The 25,018-nt window shown below is 56.1% G+C and overlaps 1 protein-coding gene across 2 annotated transcripts in view; it reads right to left on the reverse strand.

Annotated features, from left to right (window-relative positions):
- The window catches only part of GNAO1 (G protein subunit alpha o1), a 129,057-nt gene that overhangs the window by 47,762 nt on the left and 56,277 nt on the right, over positions 1-25,018 (reverse strand). For both annotated transcript variants that reach the window (XM_045818441.1, XM_045818443.1), the window contains exon 3: positions 6,055-6,196. In XM_045818441.1, coding sequence (XP_045674397.1) covers positions 6,055-6,196 — 142 coding nt within the window. The remainder of the gene's footprint in view (positions 1-6,054; positions 6,197-25,018) is intronic.

A 25,018-nucleotide genomic window follows, 5' to 3' on the forward strand; every position in this document is an offset into this window, starting at 1 on the left:
CGTTCCTCACTAGATTGCTGTGAGAATAACTAGCCAATGTTCCACGAGTCTTAATAATGTTAAACAAATAATGAACAGAACAGGAGCTGACTTGCACTGGGAACTTTCTGGGTGTCAGGCGCTGTCCTCAGCCCTTTACATGCATTGCCTCATTCACTCTTACAGCCCTGAACGAGGAGGGTGCGAGGGTTGTGCCCATTTCACAGGCAGAACCACTGAGGGCTGAGGACAGTCCATACTCTACCCAGGGCCAGAGACGTGTGGTGGGAGTGCGAACTGCACACAGGCCCCTGCTTCTCGGGCCAGGCATTGCCCTAGACGAGTGAGACCTACCCTTCAGCCTTCAGGGACTTTCTAACTCGGTGAGAGAAACAGGCATATGCACCAAGCGAAATGTAAAAACAGGTGAAAACAATGTAAACAGGAGTATTTTCAGCAGAAGAAAACCTCACACAAGTTCAAGGCACGAGTTCTTTTCTCCTGTCCCATTAGCCAACAATATATTCTATACACACAAGCACATACACCCTAATGTGTTTATGTATGTGTGTGGGGGTGTGTGTACATCCACTGACATGGGAAGGGACGGTTCACAGACTTTCTAAGTGGACCTTCTAGCCCCGTGACGGTCCAGTCCCCCATCCTTCTCCCGGCGTCTGTTTGGGAGAGTTCGGCCAGACCCGTGCTTCTGTGATGCAGGCGTGTGCGCAGCCCGGGCTAGGGAAGGGGGAGGGGGGAGGACTCAGCATTGAAAGGCTAAGGCAGTGTACAGGGTACCGCGCCGGAGAGTGAGGAGGGAGGGAAGGAGGAAAGGAGTCAGAGAAGGAGGGAGGAGGAGGCGAGAAAAGGAGAGAAGGAGAGGGGACCAAAGGAGAGGTGGAGGGGAGGAAGCAAGAGGAAAGGGGAGCAAGAGGAAGAGAGGGACCCTGTTATGGGCAGAGGGAAGGAGGAGGGAGGGAGAAGGTGGGGGAGGGTCCCTGGGGAACCTGGGAAGAGGGGCAGATCAGGGGGTGCAGGGGGGACACACACGGGGCAGACGGAAAGGCTACCCGAGAAAAGCAGCGGGCGTTGTCCTTTGGGTCCCTTTCCATAGTTTTAGAGACTTGGGGGAAATATGGATTCTCTGAATGATGTGACGTTTTGCCTGATCGCGCCCACTGCGGTGGGACTCTGCCGTGGCCCCAACCACGGACCACGGGGGCCGCAGTCTCGTTAGCGGCAGGTTCCTGGACTGCGCTCGCACCTAGTTGGTGCTGCGTGGCCTCGGGCAAGTCCCTTGTAAAACGGGGACAACAGAAGCACCCACTGCTCAGGGACCTGTGAGTGTTAATAATTTAATTCGTGTACCTGGTTTACAGCAGGCCCTGGGCCATAAAAACGGAAAGCTTCGGTTCCGAGTCCGTCCACCTGGGGACCACCCCACCTGGAAACCCGCTGGGCTGAGAGCGCACGCACCGTATTTGGTCCCATCTCTCGGCTTTCCCCGTGTCCCCGGTCACCCAGGCTGGTCCCACCTCAGTGCCAGTGTCCTGACCCTCAGCCTCCTGCCCCCGTGCCCCGTCCCCAGTCCCCTCTTCTGTTGCCGCACCACTCTGCCGCGCTCATCTCCAGCCCCCATGGAGACCCTGGTGCGTGGCCGGTCACCACGGCCTCCCAGCCTGTGTCCCCACCCACCTTTGGTCTCTCCCAGCACGGGTCCGTCCTGAGCGTGCCAATATGCTAGGCCTCTAAGCTCACTTTTAGCCTCCCCCCGCCCCCCCGCCAGCTCAGAATTTCCCGATGGCTACCCACCCCCCACAGGCTAAAGCCCAGAGTCCTTGACATTCTTTCCAAGGCCCACCCAACCCAGACCAGACCCAACGGGATCTCCCAGCGTTCCCGCACCTGGCCCACGTCCTCAGCCTCTGTTCTGGCCACTGGCCTCCTCTGTCAACCAGCTCTCCTTTGGTCACCGCCAACCCACTTCCCTGCTTCTGGTCCCTTTCCTCGCCCACACCTGCCAGGCCACACCTCTGCTTCGAGGTCAGCTCCAGCCTCACTTCCTCCGAGAGACCTTCCCTGACCAGCTCGTGGAATGAGCGAGCTCCCTCAGCCACTGAGTCCTGTCTTCCCAAGATGACCAGCTCCCTCAAGGGCCCATTTCACACACCTTTACACCTTTACCTTAGCCCAAAGCCTGCACGCAGTAGGCACTCAGCCAACATCTATCTATTCATTCAGTGATGAAATTACAGGTACTTTTCCTTTTTTTTAACCTGAGGACTGGAAGAATTAGAAATGCTATTCCACTCAGGGGGTTATTTTTGAAGACCGACCATGTGCTGGGCACTGTGCCGGCTGTCGGGGCGAGGAGGTGGCCACAGATGAACGACACCGGCCTTGAGCAGAGCAAGGCCGTAAATGATAAAGGGGTTCCTGTTCTAGGCTCCGCGGGCGGGCTCTCTGTGTCCCAGAGCCCCCTGAGCTTGCACGCTACATCTCCTCACGTGGGCGCGCAGGTACTACTGCTCTGAAGGGGAGGCCGGTGGCTTTCGTTGTCTGCTCACGTGGGCTTTGACCCTAACGTGTAAGGGTCACTGCTCTAAGGAGAGGGTGACACAGACAGCCACTCTTTGCACCAGCGCAGGGGACGCATGCCCAGTGGAAGGGAGCACGGAGCTGAGCCTTGTGGTCTCGGGGGAGGGGGCAGAATCTTCCCAGAAGAGAGGGGGGCTGAGCTGCTCCTTCCTGAGTGGGAGGGGGTCCAGCGGGGAGAGAAGAAGAGAGGGACATTAAAGGAGAGGGTGCGACCGGAGACAAGGCCCGGAGGCTGGGAGGGCCCAGTGTCTCCGGGGAGGGGTCTGTGGTCAGGTGAGGCCGGGGCATGGAGCAGGGAAGCCCCAGACTGGTGTGTGGGGGGGTCCCTGCTGTCTGCCCCACATGAAGGCTCTTTCAGGCGTGGGCTCCCGCACAGTCATGTGGCCTCAGGTGAGTCTGCTGTACAGAGAGGTGGAGGGAGAGGTCGGCCCGCCCTCCCTCCACTGGGGGCTGGAGCAGGCGGTAAGCCAGTTGCCAGGAGGAGTGGGGGACAGTTTGTTCTAACGAGGGACAGCAGGGAAACTTCTAGATGCTTCTTTGAGTGGAGAGTCCAAAGCTGGCTGGCCCAAGCAGGCACTGGACGTGGGGCTGTCCTCCATCAGACACCCCGTGATGGGTTGGGGGACAATGGCAGCGGAGGCCAAGAAAGGGAAGGAGATCTTTTCTTTAGAGACCAGGACAGCAAGCTGGGCCTGCTCGGCGTGGGTAGTTCTCCCAACACGCCGACCGCAGAGCCCAGGTGGGCGGCCCCTGGGACCTGACAGGGGAGCTGGGGAACCAGCCCTGGGGTCGGGGCACCTGGGCACCAGCACGTGCCAGCTGCAGGTGGACGAGCTGGAGGGTGTCCAATGCTCCGGGGCCCCTCCCCCGCCGCAGGGTGCAGTTCAGGCTGAACAGAAGCTTCCTCTCCTCCGACATGCCAGCCCCGCCCCTCGCTCGGGGCCTTGGTGTTTACCTGGAACCTCTGTCTGTCCCCTCATCCTCCACCTGCTGGCTCTTCCTCACGTTCACGTTTTATCACTAACATCCCTTCCCTTCCGGGTTCCGGGAACCTCCCCTGGCCACTGAGTCTAAAGTAGCTGTCCCCCTCCCCCACAGACGGGTATAAGGGGGTCCCTGTGCCCAGCTCCCCAGACCGCACATCCACGCCTTCTCCAGCTGCCCCGCTCACTTTGGCCTGAGTCCTGGACCAACGCTCCCTCCCTGCTCCCCACAGGTGACAGGACACGGAAGGAGGTGCCCGAGTGCCCGGAGGCCTTTGCCAGCCAGGAGGACTGTGCCAGACGAGCCTGGGCCGTCCGGGGGTGGGTCAGGGGCCTGCCACGGTGCCATCTGCCGCAGCAGAGCTGGGCTCCGGCTCTACCGGGCCCAGCGGGTTCTCCACAGACTCCCCTCTCCGCTCTCCTTCCCCCTTCCCCGACCTCCTTACCCGAGGGCTGTCTGGGCCGGGAAACCACACAGAGGAGGAGTAGCAGCCCCAGACGCCCCCGGAGCCCCGCAGTGTAGCCCTTAATCTATTACATTCCCAGTGACTCCCAATCACCTCTCTATTCAGGATAATACAAGGGAGGAAAAAAAATCCCACAGGAACAGTGAGTGTTTTCCAAAACCAAAGAAGAAAAGCATTCCAAAGCCACGAGGCCTCTTCTGGGGTATAATCAGCGCAGGAGATTTGGGGGAAGGCCGGGTTGGCTGGGGGGTGGGCATGCTGGTGAGCGCGCGCACGCTCTTGGAAGTTCTGGAAGGCCGTGTGCGTGTGTGTGCGTGTGCGTGTGTGTAGGGGTGCGCTGTGGATGCCTTTTGCACTGTCTGCGTTCTGGGTAACTGAGACTCAGGCCCCGTGCTCTCTCTTTGGCTAAAAAAGGCAGACAGAGAGCAAAGGCCTGGGGCCTGGCCCGGGTCTGAAGATCAGACCAGGCATTTCCTGCTCTGGGCGTGAAGGCCTGAGTTGGTTAAAACAAGTTAATGCACGTACAGTGCTTCGAGCAGTGCCTGGCGGCTAGTAGATGCTCAATAAGTGGCAGCTGTTTGCTGCCACCGTGGCCATTGCTGCTAAAATGCGTGAACCCGTATGACCACCTCGGTTGCTGCGGTGATCTGAGTAGCTATCTGCTGACCGTCCCTCTGGGCACCGCTGCGCTCATTCCGTGGCCCCGGCAGCCAGCACAGCGCCCTGTTCACTGGGAGTCCTGGGGCAACGCTTACGGGAAACGAGGCTGGAGCACCAGCAGCGCCCCTCTCCCCACAGGCCCCGGCTCCCCGACCCACACCGGAGCCGGGGTCCTGGGGGAGAAGGGCTTCCTTTGCAGAGCCAGCTTCCAGCTTCCAGACGCGGTCTCCTGGAGGGGCAGGGACAGGCCCCCCTGCCAGGGCCCAGCGTCCCCACCCGGGGCTGGCCTTGGACGCACTCTGTCACCCCATCTGTCTGCACCTGGAAGGCCCAACACCTGAGCTGGGACGACTCTGTACCGTGGAATTAGAATTTGGTGCATAAAATACTGAATTTTACATCTAAAGCTATCTGTCACAGATGATATTTTATCTGACCCAGAGAAGGTGAGGACAGTGACGGAGGTGATTTTTAGCAGAGACGGGACATGTGTATAATGCACAAGCAAATCAGTAATCTGAGATTGGGGCTCTCCATCCACAGACTCCACGTGGGGCCCCAGCGCTCGGAGGCCCCCCCCTGCTCCGCCCCCACACTCGGGGTCACAGGGAGAGGGAAGCTGGGATCCGGAATCCCACCAGGGACCAAGAGCTGCTTCCGGAGAGAATCCTCTGATGCCGTTTCCCCTCCCTCCTTCCCTTCAGTGTCACCAGTGCAGCTGTATACAGTTCGGTCTCACAGTCCATGCGGCCGCTTGCACACGAAAGGCTTTTATATACTCTCTCCATCCACCACTTATCGGGCGCCGGGGACCTCAAGTGGAACACAGTCCCTGTCCTAGAACATCCACTTCCCACAGGAAGGGGGCCCTTGGGTCCTCAGAGTCACCCCCGAGAATCAGAAAACGCCCGGGAGGAAGAGAGAGTCATCCTCACGGCTGCCCCGTCCGCCCCAACCAGGGCCTGGAGAGCTCTCCTAAGGAGGGGATGGGAGGGCTGCTAGACTGAAGAAATGCTTTCTCTGTTCAAGCTACTTGCCCAAGGGCAAGTGCTGTACAACGCTGTGAGAATCCCGACTTGGGACAGTCACCGACCCTTTCTCATCTGCAAAATAAGCCCGGGCATTGCCTGGCCATCGTCTCTGTTGGCGACCTTGCTGGGAAGGCTGCCGGCCAGCGAGGCCCTCGTTGGCGCTGGCCAGGTTTGGGCTGGCGTACCGGCTGACCAGCCGGTGGGTGACCAGCCTGCTCTCGCATCAACAGCACTGTTTCTCTCGTCCCCGCCAGGCTGCCTGGCATTGTCAGGACGACGCAGTCGGGTACTGAGACGGGGTCTCCTGTCGCTGTGCCCTGGGGCTCAGCGGCCTACCTTTCTCTCCTTGTCACCGTATTCGATGCCCAAAGTGTCCATGGCCCGGACGATGGCCGCCAGGGACTGGATGGTGTTGCTGTAGACGACAGGCTTGTACTGTTTCACGTCTTCTCCAGAGAAGCCATCTTCGTGGATAATCCTAGAGGAAAAGCACACAGATGACAGCTGATGAGCGCCCCGTCCTCCCGAGAGCACCAGGCGGGCGCAGCCCCGGGCCAGCCTCCCGGCGGAGCTGGCCGAGGAGGGCTAGGTCCCACGTGGGGGCGGAATCACTGAGCTGCTGCATTAGCACCATGAGATCTGAAGGGAAACTCTACCCGAATTACCGAAAACTAATCTGAAACACAGAATGGTGGGAAAAAGAAATGCAGTGTTTTTATATTCCCTAGGTCTGCAGGAAAGAAATGCCAGTCACCCAGCCGTCAATAATACTGGAAAGCAGCTAGAACCGGAGGACACGCATTTCGTACTCCACAGATGCGGGCCATTAGTGTTTGCGAGCAGAGCTCGGGGGGTGCAGCTGACGGCCCGCGGCACAAAGCCTGCAAAGGGAAAACACATTTTCCTTTCACGGGAGGCAGGAGGACGTGCTCAGAGTGGACCATCTTCACCTTCGACGACGGAGTGGTCGGCAAGAGGGCTCTGCCTGTTCTTCCACCCGTGCCTGGGATCTGGGTGTCACACCACCCTTGTTTGGGTGCGCTGGCACAGGGACACGAGGCCGCGAAGGTGACATGGCAGGTCTCGGAAGCCACGTGCTCCCTGCCCTCCCGTTGTCCGGCCCCTCTGAGATCAGGGTGAGGGCCACGCATGCCCGAATGTCCTTTCTCCCTGCAGGTGGTGGCCACTCAGTAAGGCTCCCTGCTAATCGGGTTCCAGACAGGAGAGGAAGCTAGAAAGACGGGGTAAAGCCCAAACTTCGCAAGAACCGTCTTACAGGTGGAGTGGTTAAGGAGAGCGAGGACAGATTTTGAGACTCACACCCCATGTTCGTCACCCTCTAACGAACTGTGTGACTCCCCTGTGGTCCCATTTTTCAATCCAAGACTGGGCTCCGGGGGAAGCATGTATGAATCCCACGTCACAGCCGAGACTGCTCTCCCCCCACACCGCAGCCCCTTCCATTCCTTCACGGACAGGAGAAAACCGCCAACGATTTGTGGGGAAAAAAAACAAAAAAAAACAAAAAAAACCAGCTTCACTGAGATCCAAGTCACATCCGGGCCTCCCATTAAAGCGCGCCATCCGTTGTTTTGAGAGGTTTCAGAAGGTCAGGCAACGATCACCACAGTCTGATTTTAGGACCTTCGTGTCCCCCCCGAGAGAAACCATGCACCTGTGAGCAGTGGTCCCCCTCCCCCACCCAGCAGTAAGCGACCGCTGAGCTGCATGTTGTTCTGGTAAGTTTGCCTATTCCGGCCCTATGAACAGGGTCACGTGAGAGGTAGTCTATTGGGGCGAGTTTCTTTCATTCAGCACGACGTTCTCCGGACCCACCCAGGGTGTGTCATGTATCAGCACTCTGCTTACGTTGTGGGCTATACCACGCTTTGCTCACCCGTTTATCAGGTGATGGACACCAGTGGTTCCGGTCCCAACATTTGACTTGGGGCCGGGACGTGTGTCTCGTCCTGGGTTCTCTCGGCGACAGCTCGGAACGGCCCGCTTGACTTGTCGTGGATTTTTGTTAGCCGGAGACAGGTTTTTGTACCCGTCTGTCGAGAGAGGACACACCCAGCCTAGATCACGGTGCACCGCCCCAGGGGGACCCCGAAGGGACTTGCTAGCTCCCGGGTAAACAACTAGAAAACCGGACGAGACATATGAAATGGGCGTTTTCAGACTTTGGAGGGCGGGCAGCACAGCCCCACGACCTGGGAGAGAAGGGAGGCCAGCGTGGCGAGTCCCGGGAGGGCCCTGGCTGTCCGCCCGGGGGTGCTGACCAGGCCGCAGTGGGGACAGGGAGAGCCCACGCAGTGCACAGCGCTCTTCCTGAGCTGATGAGACGGGGCCGGCGTCCAGGAAGCCTGGGGCGCTGGGAGTTGGGGGGCAGAGTGCCACAGAGAGGGGGGAGTCTGAATAGGGGTCCCCTTGAGTCTTTGGCTGAACAGGGTGAGACTCCACAAGCTTGGCAAGGAGCAAGTATCAGGGAACTTATAAGTCGAACTCTTCCCAAAGCTTACTCAAGGCTGGGTGGTGTTCACATTCTCATCATCCATACTGAGCTTACTCTCTGTGCTGAGTGCTTTACAGGGACCATCTCTTTTCATATTCAAATCAATTCTAGGAGATAGAAACTATGATTTCCTTTTTACAGATGAGGAAACTGAGGCTCAGAGAGGTTAAGCCACTGACCTGAGGTCACACAGCTGGCTGAGTGTCACAGTGGCGTTCGACGCCCTGCCAGTGACCACCAGGCAGATGCTGAGAGGCGGGGCTGCTGCTTCTGGCCCTGGGTCCCTACATCCAGGTTCCCCGAGAGTCCAGAGACTTCACACACACAGTGAGCATCGGAACCCTTCCTCCACTGTCAGCCCAAGGAGTGTGAGGCAAGGAAAGGTGGGGTTTGGTTGGAGGTTGCGGAAACAGCTCAGGGCAGTCTGGTCTCTTGCAACCACCCAGGGGTGAGGCCTGAAGGAGACAAGGCCAGGGTTGGGGGAGCACGAGTGGGGGAGCACGGGACACATCAGCGACAGCCAGTGGCATCTCACCCTGCTGCAGCCCCAGATAAACTAATCTTCGTCTACACTGTTGAGTGACAGAGGGGGAAATCAAGTCCCAGAGACATCATTCCAGCTACTGGATCCAGCCATGCCTGAAGCTGACACTGTCCCTACACTTTTGAGTGACGTGAGCCAAACAAAATCCTTATTTTTGTGTAAGTTAACTTGACTTTGGTTTCTGTCTCGGACAACCCCAATAGAGTTATGACTGAAATATGTTTTGTACCTTAATGACAAGAGGAGTCAGAGGTCATCTCTGAGTGGATTTGTTTATTAATTTTCTGTCTCTGCCACCAGCCTGTCGGGCCTCGGAGGCCCAATGAGCACACCTTGGTTCTCCCTTCTCTGCACTACCTGGCACGGGGCTGGCTGTGGACAGTGCTCAGAGAAAGTGGGACACACTGCGTGAGCCAGGAGTGCGTCCCCTCTCACGTGGGGACCTCTCCAAGGAGCTCACTAAAGGAGGCAGGCGTGTGTGTGTATGTGTGTGTGTGCATGTGTGTGCCAGGGTGGGAATCCACCAGCTTTTCACGCCTGCAGAGCCAGCGTGGCAAAGGGAGGCCGAGCCAAACGCCCACCCGGAGCTCAGGGGCTCTGAGAGGCGTTCCCAGGCGCCAGACCAGAAGCACCACGAGAGGCAGCCCAGGCTGACTCGGCAGGCCCGGGTGTCCGACTCTGGACGGGGGCCACCAGCAGGACTCTGGAAACCTGGCAATGCAAAGAGGGAGATCGCAAGTGGAGATGGGGAGAGGGAGCGGGAGGGACACCAAGCCCACTGAGAGGGTCTGAGCTTTCTGGGAAGAGGCAACCCAGGAGAGACCCCCGGCCTCCCTGGCCTCGGCTCCTTTTGCTGCCGGGACCCTGCAGGGGGCCCACCCAGGCGTGGGCTCCCTTTGCTCTCTGCTTCCCCCTGTCAGGCAGGACTGCATTCAGCTGCAGGGAGCCTCCCCAGGCACACTGGCCTTATATGGGCACAGAACCACAGGCTGGGGAGCTGGAAGGGACCTGGGAGGATCATCTGGCCTGGCAGCCATTCTCCCCTGAGTCACAGATGCCTCTGAGGCTGTGATAAGTGCGCCTGCACACACGCAGTTTTTCCCCGTTCCTGGGGACTCAGGAACTTGTAGACCCTCAGCTGCTGGAACCCGTGACTTTCCATTCCAGCTCCCGGCTGGGTTGACTGCCCCTCTTCTGCTTCCGTTTATCGGAACTTTCCCCTGCCCTGGGCCCCTCTCCATCCTCCACCACAGTCCCTTTAAGGATCCCGATAAAGGGGGAGCTCCTGGAGCCGGACTCAGCTGTGCGACCAGGCAATGCCCTTCCCTGCTTGGTGCTTCAGTGTCCTCAACTGTCCCGGGGAGACGGGCCCGGTAATACTAACTCTCCTCACTGGGTCATGGGCAGGATCGACAAGCATTAACTCTCATAGGGAAGAGTGCCGGGCAGAGCAAGCGCTCGATCAGTTTAGCTGGTAACCCTGTATTTGGTGAGCGGGGCAGGGGAGACAGTGCTGTCGGCCGGGTGTCCTGTGTCTGCCCTCCTGAGGAGAGGAAGCGACCCAGGTGCACACGGCGGGGAGGCTGGGGGCCATGGGGGCGCCCTGCCTGCCGGGAGGAGGCAGCTTGGCTCACAGCCGCGGCCACAGCCAGGAAGTGAGGCATTCTCCGGACTGGAGAAGAAAATCTGCCCATTTACCTGCTGGACATCAGAGGCCGGGGAGCGGGTGGAAAAAGCCGAATTTCCTGATTTGGGGGCTGCTTAATGAAGTCATAAAATGCATTTCTGATCATTGCTGGAGGTGCCCGCGCTGGCTGCCCAGGTTAGGGCCAGTGCTCGGGGCTGCACCCACGTAACCCTGGACACCACTCCCTGTCGTCAGAGGGACCTGGTCGGGGGCGGGGACATGGCCTTGGAGCCACACCCCTCCCAGCAGACCCGGAAAAGGAACACCCTGGCTTTGCAGGACACATTTGTAACCCAACAGTGAACAGTGAGACGCCAGAGAGTTAATGAGCCATGTGCCAGCAATGGGGGGCTCCTCGGAGCCTGCAGAGCCCCGGGCCTGCGCAGGAGTGGAATACGAAGACACCAGTGACAGTCATGTGCAGCTATGTTTATAAAGCGACGGCTCTGTGGTGGTGCTGGTGGGAGCGGGGCCAGAGAGGCAGAAGGAGGGACAGGGAAAAAGATAGTACATGAGGATGCTTAACGAAATATCAGTAATCACTTCTGGGTGAGGGAGAGCATTTCAGGTGGAGACGACAGCAAGTGCAAAGGTCCTGTGGCACCTTGTACATTAGAGATGAGGTCGGTGAGGGAACCAGAGACCCAGGTACACAGGGCTAACGCACTACTTATATTTTTCCTTAATATACATTGAAACAGTTACCTATTAAAATGAACAACAACAACAAAAAGTTCATCTGTGTACCTTTCCAAACCATCTTGACCTCCACCAGCAGCTCTGCTCTAAGTACGGGTCCTGTGTGAATGACAGCTTCCCCTCCCCTTTCCTGACTTCCCTGGCCCTGACTGAGGCCTGTTCTTGGCACCCGGACAGATCCCTACCCACACAGCTACGCAAAGAGAAGCAAAGAAAGCCAGCCATCATCCCACCCCCTGCAGGGCAGCACCGTCCGACCCGCCGGTGCATATATCAGTCCGTTCACCTGGGAGCCCACACGCGTGTTGTTTTTCCTGCAGTGGCCTCACACCGCGTGGCTCCGTGCCGCCCAGCAGTCGTCACAGGCTGCTTGGTGTCCCGCCATCTGAATGGGCTCTGAGTCATTCAACCAAGTCCCTATCAGTGAACATTGGGGTTGCTTGTGGCTGGGAGCCCTTCCCAGCTTCAGAGTCAGCTGCTGGGGAGGCTGCCTGACTGTGACCCCCTTTTCCTAATGAAGACAGGAAGCTATGCCGTGGGACAGAACAAGGCAGAGGCAGGGCGACCCGGGGCCTTACAGGCTGCGCGTGAGTGAAGCATGTGAGCACCGATCGGTTCTCCTGATTCTTTGAAAAGAAGAGGGGAAAAGACCCAATTTAAAACCCAGCTCCTGCCCTGGCTGGCGTAGCTCAGTGGATTGAGCGCGGGATGTGAACCAAAGTGTCGCAGGTTCGATTCCCAGTCAGGGCACATGCCTGGGTTGCAGGCCATGGCCCCCAGCAACCGCACATTGATGTTTCTCTCTCTGTCTTTCTCCCTCCCTTCCCTCTCTAAAAGTAAATAAATAAAATCTTAAACAAACAAACAAACAAACCCCAGCTCCTTAACTGTGAGGTGAAGGTGCACAGTAGGAGAAAAATTATCTAAAAAATAAATGAGATCCTTTAGTAATTAATACCGTATTTAAAATTTGATCCTCTAGTATTAGGACAATATAGAGTATAAGAGCATCTTAATGTAACGGTATCGGGCAAAGCACTCTCCGGGGCAATGGCTGGTGCAAAACAGGGGGTGTGCCCTGTTGACGGTGACTTGCAGAAATCTGTTATAAAGATGCCATTTTTAATAAGGGGCAACTCGGGCCAGAAGCAAAGATGTCAGCTGCCAATTTGTCAGCAGACGGAGCCGGGGGCAAGGCCGGGACTTGTGATTTCAGCGCGGAGCCTCTGCGGCCTTTATCTGGAAAACAGTGAGGCCCCTGCCCTTTCCCAGGACTCTCCGAGCCGGGGGTCAGGGGGGCACATGCCAGCTCCCGCTCCGTGGGGGGTGGGGGCACTGTTCCCAGTGCTGCCTTCTGTGGCTCTGTGCCTTTTTCTCCTTGCAGCGGTGAGGCTGGTCTGAGTCCTGGGACCCTGGCCTTAGATGACAGATATGCCTTGGTCTTGGAGGCAGAAGACCCAGGTTCTTTTTTTTTTTTTTTTAAGATTTTATTGATTATTTTTTAGAGAGGGGAAAGGAGGGAGAGTAACATTGATGTAAAAGAGAAACATGGACTGGTTGCTTCTTGCATGTCCCCAACTGGGGACCGGGCCCGCAACCCAGGTGTGTGCCCTGACTGGGAATTGAACTGGCGCCCTTTCTATTCACAGGTCGGTGCTCAATCCACCGGGCCGTAGCAGCCAGGACAGAAGACCCCGGTTCTTATGCAGCCCAGCCACGGACAGGCACTGCAACCCCACATGAAGTGGGCAGCACAAGGCCCCAGAGAGCGGGGCCTCTGGCCAGCCCTCCTCAGGTCAACACCATGGGCTGCAGCCTGGGCTCCCCCTCGGGGTTACCGGAAACCCTTCGAGGCAGCCCTGCCAGCCCCCTAAGAGGAGACCCTTGGTCTCGTCATCCACTTGCAGATTCCAGGCACTGGCCCTTCCCATGCCGTGTTTTTAGGAAACACGGCCACTTCCCCAGTTATGTCACTCAGGAGACCCGGGGGTCTGGTCTGGGCTCCCCTACTGACCAGCGGGCATGAGCTCGGACGAGTCACCGGGACTCTGTAGTCGCTTCCTGTGTGTGTTGCCCCAGCCTCTTGGACAGGTCAGGTGTCGGCTCTGGACTTGGGCTGTGTCAGCTTCCCGCGGTCACCCTGTTTCACAGCCTAGCCAAGCTCCGTGGTCCTCTCCATGTCATTGCCAAATATAGCCTTTGGATACGACAGCTCACAAAACATGGCACAAACAATCAGAGGGGCTGTTGGCAGACAAGGATTCTGAAATAAAGACCTGTCTACCTCACTGAGTTCATGCTCTGCTCACAGGACACCTCCTCAGGCCACTCTGGCTGGAAGAAGTCCCCTGCAGCCCTGGCCTGGGAGCTCAGCTGGTTAGAGCATCATCCTGACAGGGCAAGGTTTCGGGTTTGATCCCTGGTCAGGGCATGTATGAAAATCAACCAATGGCCCTGGCTAGCGTAGCTCAGTGGATTGAGCGCGGGCTGTGAACCAAAGTGTTGCAGGTTCAATTCCCAGTCAGGGCACATGCCTGGGTTGCAGGCCACGGCCCCCAGCAACTGCACATTGATGTTTCTCTCTCTCTCTTTCTCCCTCCCTTCCCTCTCTAAAAATAAATAAATAAAATCTTAAAAAAAAAGAAAACCAACCAATGGATGCATAAATAAGTGAAACGACAAATCTATGTTTCTCTCTCTCTTCCACTTCCTCTCCCTCTCTAAGATCAATAAAATAAAGGTTAAAAAAAGAAAAGGAGGGCCTTGCCTCCGCCACTCCCTGTCTTTATCCTGCCTTCTTTCCTTTATAACATGTGCCACCGTCTAATACACACATGCGCCTGTGCTGCGCCCGTCTCCCCACACGCCAAGGAGTCCATGGGGGCAGGGCCCTTGCCGCCTGGTTCACTGACCACGGTGCCCTCGGCAGTGCCTGGTGCCCGGCAAGTGGTCAGTGGGTGTTGGTTGAACGGCTGAATCAAACAGGCAACCACTCAGAGCTAAAATGACGGTTCTACGTACGCTCCTTTCTGTGCAGGTAGGCAGGCTTTCCACTGCGGGCCAGGAGGGACATTTCTCTTTCCCCGACTCACCGCTGTCACCTCATCCCTGGCAGCCAGAGTGGTCTCCCCCTCAGGGTGCTGGCTGGCCTTCCCTTAGGGCCCAGGACCGTGCCTCTTTCCCAGGGGTATTAACTGGGATCACCCCCCCCCCCCCCGCCGCCCCCGCTGGTGTGGGTTCGCCCCTTCAACCCTCACACGTCGGTGCTCACGGGGTTTCTCAGGGTGAGTACATACAGCTGCCTTTGGCCGCCTGTTCTGCACTCACTTCTGGGAAAATCCAGAAGCTGTTCTTTAAAACCCAACTGTTACATTCATCCGTTATGTTGCAAAGACGTGGCAGAGAGCTTTACGGCCTCCTGGCCCTTTTCACGGCGCCTTATGTGAAGGCATGAGCTTTCATTAAACGCAGTAAAAGCCTGTGAGTGAGGCAGATTGGTTCAATGTTGATTTTACGGCCTAAATCGAAGGAACATTCCGCTTTCCCATTTGCCTGATTAGGGGAGCTGCGAGATTGCCCCTTCTGCTGCTGCTGACATAATGAAATGAAGTATTCCTATTAGAACATTATGTTGAATATATGGACAGCGTTATCCATCGGGGGGCAGTTGGCGCGGCTTTTTATTAGCTTCTGTGCAGAGTGCGCAGGCGAGGCTGCAGAGCTCTGCTCGTCTCGTTCGGGCCTTGGGAGGAAGAAACCCTTCCTGCCTCCCTGCCCACTGGGTGTTTGTGCATGTTCCGGGCTCGTTAGCCCCTGCGTGCGCTCTCATGTACACAGGAAGGACAGAAGGGGCCACGGGAGCCTGCTGTCTCGGGCGGACAGCCCACAGGCAAGGCGTCCACCAACCTGAGCAGCCGTCAGAAACGCCTCCCTTTCCGACACCAGGTGCACAAGAGCAGAAGGCTCTGCCACCTGAGCAGACCCGGTGGGGACTCTGACAGTCCGTGGGAGGGCTCCTCCCTGGGCCCCTCCCGGCTCCCTCACCACTCACTGTGGGGGCCAGTGGTGACTCACTGCACAACACGCCTGGGAGCGAGGAGGAGCTTCGAGAACGGCAAATGGGGGTTGGAGTGGACATCTGCTGTTTTCGCTTGCCCGGCTCCTATTCTCCCTTCCTTTGGAGTGCCACCCTGCCTCCCACTTCGGGGACTTTCTCTGTGCATAGCCTAAGTTCCGAGGGTGAGCCCCTGACCCACTCCTGGCCAGTCAGTGCGGCACACACCTGGATCCAGCCATGCCTGAAGCCACTATATCACTAGGCTGCTCAGGTACGTGAGCCAATGTGTTTCCTTTTGTGCTTCAGTCATTCTGGGGCAGGTTCTTGTTCTTTAGCACATGGACTTGCTGACCGGAAAGGGGGCGTCTGGTTACCGCGTCACTTCTGAGGGTCCTGGGGGTTACAGCCCTGCAGGAGAGCACTCGCTCCAACCCCACCTTACAGCGGCCAGGTCAGGCTGGGGGGCTTTTTCTCTCGTAGGCTTTTCAGGGACCAGTGACCCCAAAACCTTGTCCGCTGCCCTCGGCCCTCAGCAAAGCCTCAGGGACGTCGCTCCCCTTGCTTCTCTTCCAGACGACAGACACAGGTGTCCTAGAAAGGCTTTCAACAGACGCTTGGTTTCCCCCGGCTGGTTCTTTTCAAATGAGGACTTGCTTTTCTTTTTCTTACCATGTGACTGGGCAGGGACAGACACCAAAACACCACCACCAGCCTCCAGAGACAAAGGGGCATGAAAAGAAACCCCCGTTCCCGGAGTCAGACCACTTGGCACACGCATGCACGCAGCAGACAGCCTTGAGACCTGCCCGCGAGCCTCGCCAGCATTGCCCCCAGATGGCGGACTGTTCTAGGTGAGCATTTGTTCTGAAACAAAGGGGTGCTCGCGTGCACACACACACACACACACACACACACCCTTCTCAGCTCCCTGCTGAGCAGAGTGCGAGGCAGAAGGCACAGATCGCCGACACGGGGCTCCTTGGGGAGATCACATTTCTCATGCCCTCTGCTTGGGGGGGGGGTGGAAATTCTTGCGGAACAGCCTGCCAAAAGCAAGCCCGAGTCCACATTCCTCTCCAGGGGAACGCGTGCCTGCCCCAAACCGAACAGCAGGGGTCGGCTGCCGCACCGGCTTCTTCGGACTTGAGTTGGACAAACAGGGCCACGTGTGCCCCCGGGCAGGCCCCCGGGCAGGCCCCCGGACCTCTCGGTCGGCGCCGTGGGAGCCGCATTCTCCTGGGTCCCTCTGCGCCATCCCTTTGTCCGGGCTTTGAAAGAGAGTGAGGGAGGATTCCAGGTGAGGGCACGTCTTGCCAGACCCAGAGAAATACGGTCACGGAGACACGGCGAAACCCGGCCCAGCCGGCCCTCCCGCCCCGAAGTGGCCCAGAAAGGATGCAGGCTCCGTGCGGTGGATTTAAATAGCCCCGCCGTGGCCTCCTGGGTTTCCCACCCCAGCCTTTCAAGCCGACGGCAGCTCCTCATTAATAACCGCTACGCTATGGTCGCGGCCCAAAAAAGAGAGCCCGTGAAGATCACTTTGTGGGCTTCGGCATCGATCGCCCTCTCTGGGGATGGTGGGGTGGGCAGCGTGTGCTGCTCCTGGCCAAAGGCGTCCACTCCAGCTCTGGGGGTGGCGGGGAGCAGATCTGGCTATGCCCTCTGGGCCTATTTTTGCCACCAGCAGGGTCCGCACGCAGGGGTTGGGGCTCAGTTGATGGCTCTGTGGCTCCCGTGTGAGGCCACCAGGGGCACACACAGTGCCGGGTCCGGCACCGTGGCCACGGTGGAGGGGGAGACCTGCTCTGGCCCAGCGGCTGGCAGCGGAGGGGTTCTCAGTGCGCGGAGCCCGCAGCTGGCTCACACTGGAGAGAAAGCCGTCCAAGGAGGGCGGGCCACTCCGGCTGCCGCCCTGGGAATCTGCCTCTCGGCCAGGCCCTCCTCATTACAGTTTCAGGGTGAAGGCCAAAGGACGATGCTCAGTGCCTATTGTCCAAGCCGCCTCTGATCCATGCCACTCGGCCACCCCTGCCGTGGGGTTGGGGCTGGGGGAGAATTGTGAGGACTAGCACCCGCGGCACCCACGGGCGCCAGCTCCATGCTGAAGCCTCCACGGACACTCACGTGTTGAGTCCTCCTGACTACACGTGGACTCACCTCCCGGCCTCCAGCCTTAGTAACAGCTGTGTGAGCGTCCGTGCTAGCTCCGTGTCAAAGGAGACTGGCTGCCAGAGAAGTTAGCGAGCTTCCCCAAGGTCATGCAGCAAGGAGACGCGAACATTCCCAAGAGCCCAGGCTCCTGACCGCCCGATGGGCAGCCCTCCGACCACAGTTGCCAAGGAAAACCGGTGGCCGCAAGCGCAGTCGGAGGAAGGAGCCCAGGCTGGCCGGGAGCAAAACCTCTGGTCCACGGGACAGGAAGAGAGAGGCATTCCCACCTTAGAAGGGGGCCAGGTTTCTACTGCCACCCCGGGCCCTCACATGGGGACTCTTTACCTCTCTTTAAACACGTTTCCAGTGTCACAGTTCAGTCCTCATCCAATGAACTCGCTGCCCTGCTCTGTCCTTCTGCTGAGCACCCAGCACTGTGTCTGCCCCACTCCCCCTCTACCTGCTTGAACGGAGAATCCAGCTCAGATTCCTGTGCAGGGAGCCAGCCACGTGGTTGCTGGAGGAGTGGGCAGTGCGTGAGCGGATGAAGTCTGTCCTGGGAGACCCTGACACTGCCGCGTGCTCCCACCGCTGGACAGTCCGGCTGCCCATCACCAGAGCTCACTGCTGGGGCACCAGTCCTGAGTCATCTCCGCTCCGTGCTCCAGTATGCATGCTGATCAGGACGGCCTGGGCGTGGGGCCGGTTAGGGACCAGCAAGGATGGTGGGAGGGGCAGAGAATATACACACTTTTTCAGCATCCAACGTGGACACAAACTGGGCCCCTGAGAATGGCATTCAGCCCGATGACACTCCCCAACAGGAGCTAAGTGCAAGGAGCACGACCTTTGCTTCTTCGGTGTAGATCATGCTCCCCGACAAGGGGCGTGGGAGGCTGACCAGGCTGACCGTGTACTTGTCTTATTTTAGTTGTGTGGTTCCCGCAACGAACGGGCCTCCCCGAGGACCTGCCCATGCCCTCGGAGACCAGGCTGCCTTCCTGCACCAGCTCCAGCTGGGGCTGGCAGACTCACACCGATCACAAAGCCCCCCGGGCTCTGGAGCTGGCCGTGCGAGCGTGGTCCCAAGCCTATCGCCACACTCCGAGGCTCGGGTCATGGGCCCTCTGAAGCCAGGCCTGTGCCCGGCTGCGCTTCCCACCACCAACAAAGCTCTGGGCGAGGAGCGATTGGACGGCGACATCCACATCCAAGTGAGAAGTACGGACCGGGCTCCGGAGGCCACAGATGCAGGGGGCAGCCCTGTCCAGCCTCGGGCTGGACCCTCACCACAGCAGGTCCCAGTCCCTGATTTCTCTGAAAGGAGATGACAGCGCTGCCCCTGCATCCTCAGCACCCCCTGCAGGCCTGCGATGGGGAGGGGCAGCCCAGAGGCCAGTCGTGGGTATGTCGGGACCCGTGTGTGGGAGCCTCGGATGCCAGCCCACCCAGGGAGCTGCGGGGATGTGGCGCGGGGTCTCCCCGGATGGCGAGTCCCGGGGCTTCAGGAATATCAATGCTGCCACCGCGTTCGTGGACGGAATCGAGGTGAGGAGGCTGAGCGAGGCCGCCCGCCATCCCCCTGCGCTGCAGAGACGTGGCTGGGGGGGCCTTCTCGCCCGGCTGGTGCGCCCCTGCCCTCAGCGGTGACGATGCCCAGCACTCCCGCGGCGCTTTTCCAGGCGTTGTCACAGATGGTATTTGAACAATAACGGTGACCGAGTAATCTCGGTGATTAAACATTAACTTTGTGCTCGGCATTTATGTATATTTTCCCACTTAGTCCTCATCACAGACCTCAGGGATACTTCATGGAGCAGTCCCCATTCTACAGATGGGAGCGCCAGGGCTCTGGGAGGTCAGCCACCTGCCCGGTCGGTGTCTCAGAGCTGGTAAAGCAGCAGGACTGGGGACTGGAGCAGGGTCCCCTCCAAAACTCCCATCCCAGCAGCCCTGGCAGTGGCCCCATTTTACAGAAATGGGGGACGTACGAGAAGCAGAGGGACCGGCTGGCTCCCCGGCCCAGAGCAGAGGCTGCAAACTGCAGCCTGGAACCGGGCCAGGCAGGGAGATGTGTTGTTTGGCCTGTAGTAGTCCTGAGGTTTCTGTTGAGTTTTATTATTATTTTTTTTTTATGGGAGCAAATGTTTACAGATCAGGAGAATTCTCACAAAAAGACACTGCTCTTCTCCTGAAGAAATCAGATGTGCTGATCTGCCTTCCTGATTGGCTGTCGGCTGTGGGCGGGGTCAGCGCTCTCCAGTGACCTGCAGTCCACTGCCCGCTGGGCCTGTCTGCACTGCGGCCCCTTCGGAGAGCTGGTGAGTGGCCCTGGCCCCATGTCCTTGGGAAAAGAAGCATTTCCAGCATGCCGGCAGGAGAGAAGAGTGCTATACTAATGACAGATATATTTTTTGGTTGTTGTCGTCCTAACAAAGGACCGTAGCCAGGAATCTGACAGGCCCGGGGAATCTGGAACATTCAGCGCCAGCAGTGGTCCAACTGGTGTGACAGGCCCAGCTCGCTTCTGTCTCTTTTGCGGCCTTGGGGGGAGGACACCCCACGGCCCCAGGACCCGACAGGTTCCAGGGCGGACCAGGAGGCTCTGCACAGCTGTGAGCTTGGCCGGAGTCCACGTGTGCACTTAAGGGCTGCTCGGTCAGACGCATGGAACTCTAATGACAATCACGTGGCCGCGGCTGCCGAGAAGTGGCCTCGGAGTGACGGGAAGCAAACCTATCGAGCGAGCCAATTCAAAGGCACTTGGCCGACGAGTGGGAAAGGGTCCTGCTCGGTAGCTGGCGATGCGGAAGCAATCCAGTCTCTAAACAGTGGAGAGCCCCTGGGCTCAGGCCTGGGCCCGCCTCCCCCCCGTCGCCCCAGAGGCACGCGAGGCCCTGCAGACTCCACGGGCCCCTCACTGGGCTACTGATCTTCCCTCCAGGCCCCCTCCCACCAGAGTCCCCACCCTGCTGTAATGACACACCCTGTTGCCCACCAGAGACTCTGAGCACGGTGCCTGCTCTCTCCTTTTCGTTGAAGGGGCGGCTCATGAGTGTTAAGGGGCCGCCGGAGACGAGACCTGAAGGGGGGCTGAACAAGGAACTTCCCCACTGTGGGGCTCAGTGTTGTCGAACTCTGTCCTCGTCGCTGCCGCACATCATCTCAGGGGACATTGGCAGTGACCAGCCTACACGGTGAGGGACCTCGGAGCATGATTCTGGGGTCGCACCCAGTGTTCGCTTCATCAGCTTCTCAGGTTCAAGCAGACAACAGAGTGAAGGGGGCTTTGGGAGCTGGAGGGACGTTAGGGTCTCTGGGCGCCAGTCACAGCAACAGCCTGTCCAGAGGAAGGGCAGGGCAGGGGGTTGCCAGTCTCAGGCGACCCAACGGCCACCGAGACTGGGAATGACAGGGGACAGCAGCCAGAAAGCGGTGATCTTCTCTCTAACCTGTCCGTCCGTTCTGAATCAGAATTGCCAAGGCCAAGGGGCAGATGGGGGTACACATGGGAAATCTGATGGAAACAACTGATGTGAGCATCTTTCCCTTTTACCCGGAGACCAGCGTCAGAGAGCTCTGGGGCAAGGATCAAAAGCTGCGGATATTGGGCAGGATCTGGACAAGAGAGACCCGTGCACCCCAGCGGCACGGGGAGTTTGAAACTGGCTTTGCCTGACCGGCCCAGGTCTACCTGAACCCCAGGAGGCCAAAAAAGTAGCTGAGTAAGTGGGCTGCATTCTCCCTGCCCCTACGGCTGAAGGTGGACAGAGAGGCCGGGGAGAGAAGATTCCAGCAGCAGACTGGCTGCTCACCTGCCCCAGTACCACTGCCCTGGAGTTGCGGAGGAGGCAGCTCCCCTCCTGTCCGCGCCACTCCACAGCAGAAGGCTGCCGCTCCGGACTCCGCAACCGCGGGGCCGGCGAAGAACCAAGAACACTTGCCATGTGCTTCGGAAGGGGCGCCCAGCAGAAGACCCCCACGCCTGGTGAAGTAGCGTCGCTCCAGGGGACAGATGACGAGTCAACCAGAAAGTGCGCCCTAAAGCAATTCCGGACAGACAGGGAGGACTTTCTGCAGATCCAGACAAAGTCTTCCCGACTCCAGGAGGTGAGTCGGTGCTGAGATGTGCGTCCGTGGCCTGGGAGACCAAATGAGGAGACTGTCTCCAGGTATAGAGCAAAAATATACACAGGGACGATTCACGAGAGGGGAGAGGAGAAAGAGCTGGAGGGCAGGACCAGGGAGATAGAGCTGGACAACACGGGCGTTTCAGGAGGAGAGGAAGGAACCTACGGAACGGAGCCGGTAAGTAAGTAACACATAGGTGACCTCTGTCTACAGGTTGAAAGGGCTCGCAAAGTCCCAGGAACAACGACAAAAAGAAACACACATCGGTTACCCTGGTAAAATTCCTCATTTGAGTTTCAACACAAAACTTAAAAACCCCCCAGACGTAAAGAACAGACTACCTGTAAGAAGAAACAGAAATCAGGCTGACATTGAACTTCTCCTCTGAAACACTACACGCTCAGAGAGAGCAAATGCGGTCCACAGATGACTCAGCAGAGACCGCCAAAGGCCCCCCAAATCTAGTGGGATTCAATTTCTCACTAAAAAAAAAAACAAGATGTCAGATTGGGTTACAAAATTAACACAAAAACCCAAACCGAGGGACATGTTTATAAGAAAACCAATGAAAATAAAGGTACGTAGAAATGTCGAAGGTGAATGCACAGGCCAACAGATACCAGGAACATGCCCATCAGCGTTCAGGGCAGAAGGTATCTGGAGGTACACAAGGCTTCACAGGGTTGACCACCCACATGCCCCACCTACAGAAGGTACTCGGAGCAGCCAGCAAACAACGGGTGCTCCCGGACGGAGACCTCGGCGTGCCGGGAAATGCACGGCTCAGGCGACCGGGAGAGGTACAGGAGCTCGCTCGCACCCCTGTCCTCCTCCTCCTCCTCCTCAACCCAGATGGAGAACGGGGGACTCTCTGTGGATGCGAGCCTTCAGTAAGGACTCTGAACACAGGGGGTATATCCTACAAGACCAATTCCAGCCACACCCCAAAGCTAAAAATCTTGAACTATCCTAACAAAATCAAGGAGGAGAAGAGGAGGGTGGACATGTTCTGAGGCCTCATCTTAAGCAGGGGGCGGGGAACGACTCCCCAGGGTCTCATCCCACTGAAGTAGGCGAAAGCAGGGAGGAAACGGCGCTGATTGGAGGGGGGAGTAGTTACTCTGTGTTATCTTGTTTTCAAGTAATAGTAGAACAATATGTATTTGATTATGAATTAAGGGAAAAGGAATGTAACCTTTAGTAAGATGGAAAAGGAGAGAAGTTCCAAATTGGCATGGGAAAAAAAAAGAAATGCAAAGCAACTACATCAAACCAGCACAAACAAGAGGAAAGAAAAACAGAAATAATAGTGGAAGGAAATTAAAAACATACCATCAGATGGAAAAAATAAAATCAAGTATTATCAGTTAATAGATTAAATTTCTCACTAAAAAAAAAAGAAGACGTCAGATTGAGGTAAAAAATTAAAACAAAAACCCACACAGAGGGACATGTTCATAAGAAAACTAATTAAACTAAAGGTATGTAGAAATGTCAAAGGTGAAGGCACAGGCCAATAGATACCAGGGAAATGCAAACACAATTTGACAGCAGGAGCACCAACTTTTACTTTCTTTATTGTATGTTATATTTTAAAAATATATTTTATGGATTATGCTATTACAGTTGTCCCATTTTTTCTCCCCTTTATTCCCCTCTGCTCTGTACACCCCCTCCCAGGAATGCCAACTTTTAGATAAAGGGAAATTTTACCTGGAAAATAGTGCAGAGGATAAAGGTATTTGTGATGATAAAAGGACAACTTTATGGAGAAGTTACCACCACCAGAAACCTGTATGCATTAAACAACAGAGAAGCTAAATACATAAGGTGTGTATGGATAAAACAGATACAATTTTAGTGTAGAATATCGAAGATGTCTATTTCAGAAATGGACAACTATGGCAGGCAAAATTTAATTAAGCTAACAGAGAAAATGAAGACTATAATTTGGATTATGAGACATACGCAGCACCCCATATTCCCTGAATATAGAACGGACCATTTTGGGGACCTGGGTCATTCACAAAAACGGATTGTGTATTGGGTCACAGAGAGAAAGTGCAACGATTTTTACAAAGGAAAGCTTTTCTAGGCTACAATCTCTGAGCACAATGAAAGGAGAAACTTGAAAAGGGGAGAATAAAAATATCGACTTAGAAATTAAGAAGCCCACCGTGGACAAATCCAGGTGAAAGGGGAAGTTCAAGGGGATGACAGAGCGTCTGGAAGAGTTAGAGCAGCCCCAGGACCGGGGACGGGTCATGGGAGCAGTCCCCAGGGGACAGAGCACAGCTTGTGCCAGGAGGAAAGTCAACCCCTCTCTGGTTGAAGACGAAATAGAAAAAATACAGGAACTTAGCCCTCTTTTTAAGAAATCACACACAAAAAAGAACCGGAACAAAAGAAACTATAATTGTAAATTAATAAAGTTAAAAGCTGTCATTAGTAAGATTAAAAGTAGTAGAACAGTGGGGAGTGTACATACCAACACTGAAAAGAAGTAAAATAAAACCTTAAAGAGATTTAGAGGAAAAGCAAGCACACGAAGATCAGAAACAAGAAAGGGTCCCCGACCCCGGCTTCAGAAGAGAAAAACAAAATCACAACGTCACAGGCAGCCCAGTGGCCACAAACCTAAAAGTCTGATGACTGCATTGCCGAGTATGAATGACTAAAATTGGGCCAAGAAGAAGAATGTTACCACAGGAAACACTGGAAAGATGATCAAAGATCTACTGTTGAAAACGGCACTAGGTATTCGGGGCCAGACAGATGCAGTGAATTTTACCTAACGTTTAAGTGACAGGTAATTCCACCATTATTTCAAAGATTTTAGCTCATTCTAAAAGACGAAGAATTCCTCAACTAATGCTATGAAGACACCATAACTTTAATTACTAAAACATGAAGAAGTGTGCACAAGAAAGAAAAAATATGAACTATTCTCATTTGTTAAAATTTATACAAAACATATTTTTAAAAATGATCAAATTTTGATACTAGCCAAGTATCAGAAGAAAAACACGTTCTAACTGAACCTGTTCATCCAGGAAAACAAAGGGGCTCCCCAGCACTATCCTTGACCACCACAAAGTGTCACCATGGATAACGCCACATGGTCACATCAATAGATGCTGAAAAGGTACTTGGCAAAATTTAGATCATTCCCAATTAAAAGCCAGGAATAGAAGCTCGTTAGGTATACAAAATAAAAAATGTTTACCCAAACCCAGCGGTACATATGGTTATAAATAGTGACATTCTCAAATCATTTCAATGAAAATCTAGAACTAGATAAGGATGGGAGTAATATCATTCTTGTTTATCATGAGCTACTGCTAACTAATATAGTACAGCAAAATAATGGTATCAATGTTATAAAAGAAGAGTTAAAGTAACCTTTTTGGTGATATGTGGGTATTCAGAAAACCTAAGAGACTATTATAAAAAAAAGTCTACTATAATTAATAAGAGAATTGATAAGGTGGCTGGATCCAAGATAATCACGGTAAT

Source organism: Phyllostomus hastatus, unplaced genomic scaffold, assembly GCF_019186645.2.
Source record: "Phyllostomus hastatus isolate PE091 unplaced genomic scaffold, TTU_PhHast_1.1 phas_scaffold_345, whole genome shotgun sequence".
NCBI classification, from domain to species: Eukaryota; Metazoa; Chordata; class Mammalia; order Chiroptera; family Phyllostomidae; genus Phyllostomus; species Phyllostomus hastatus.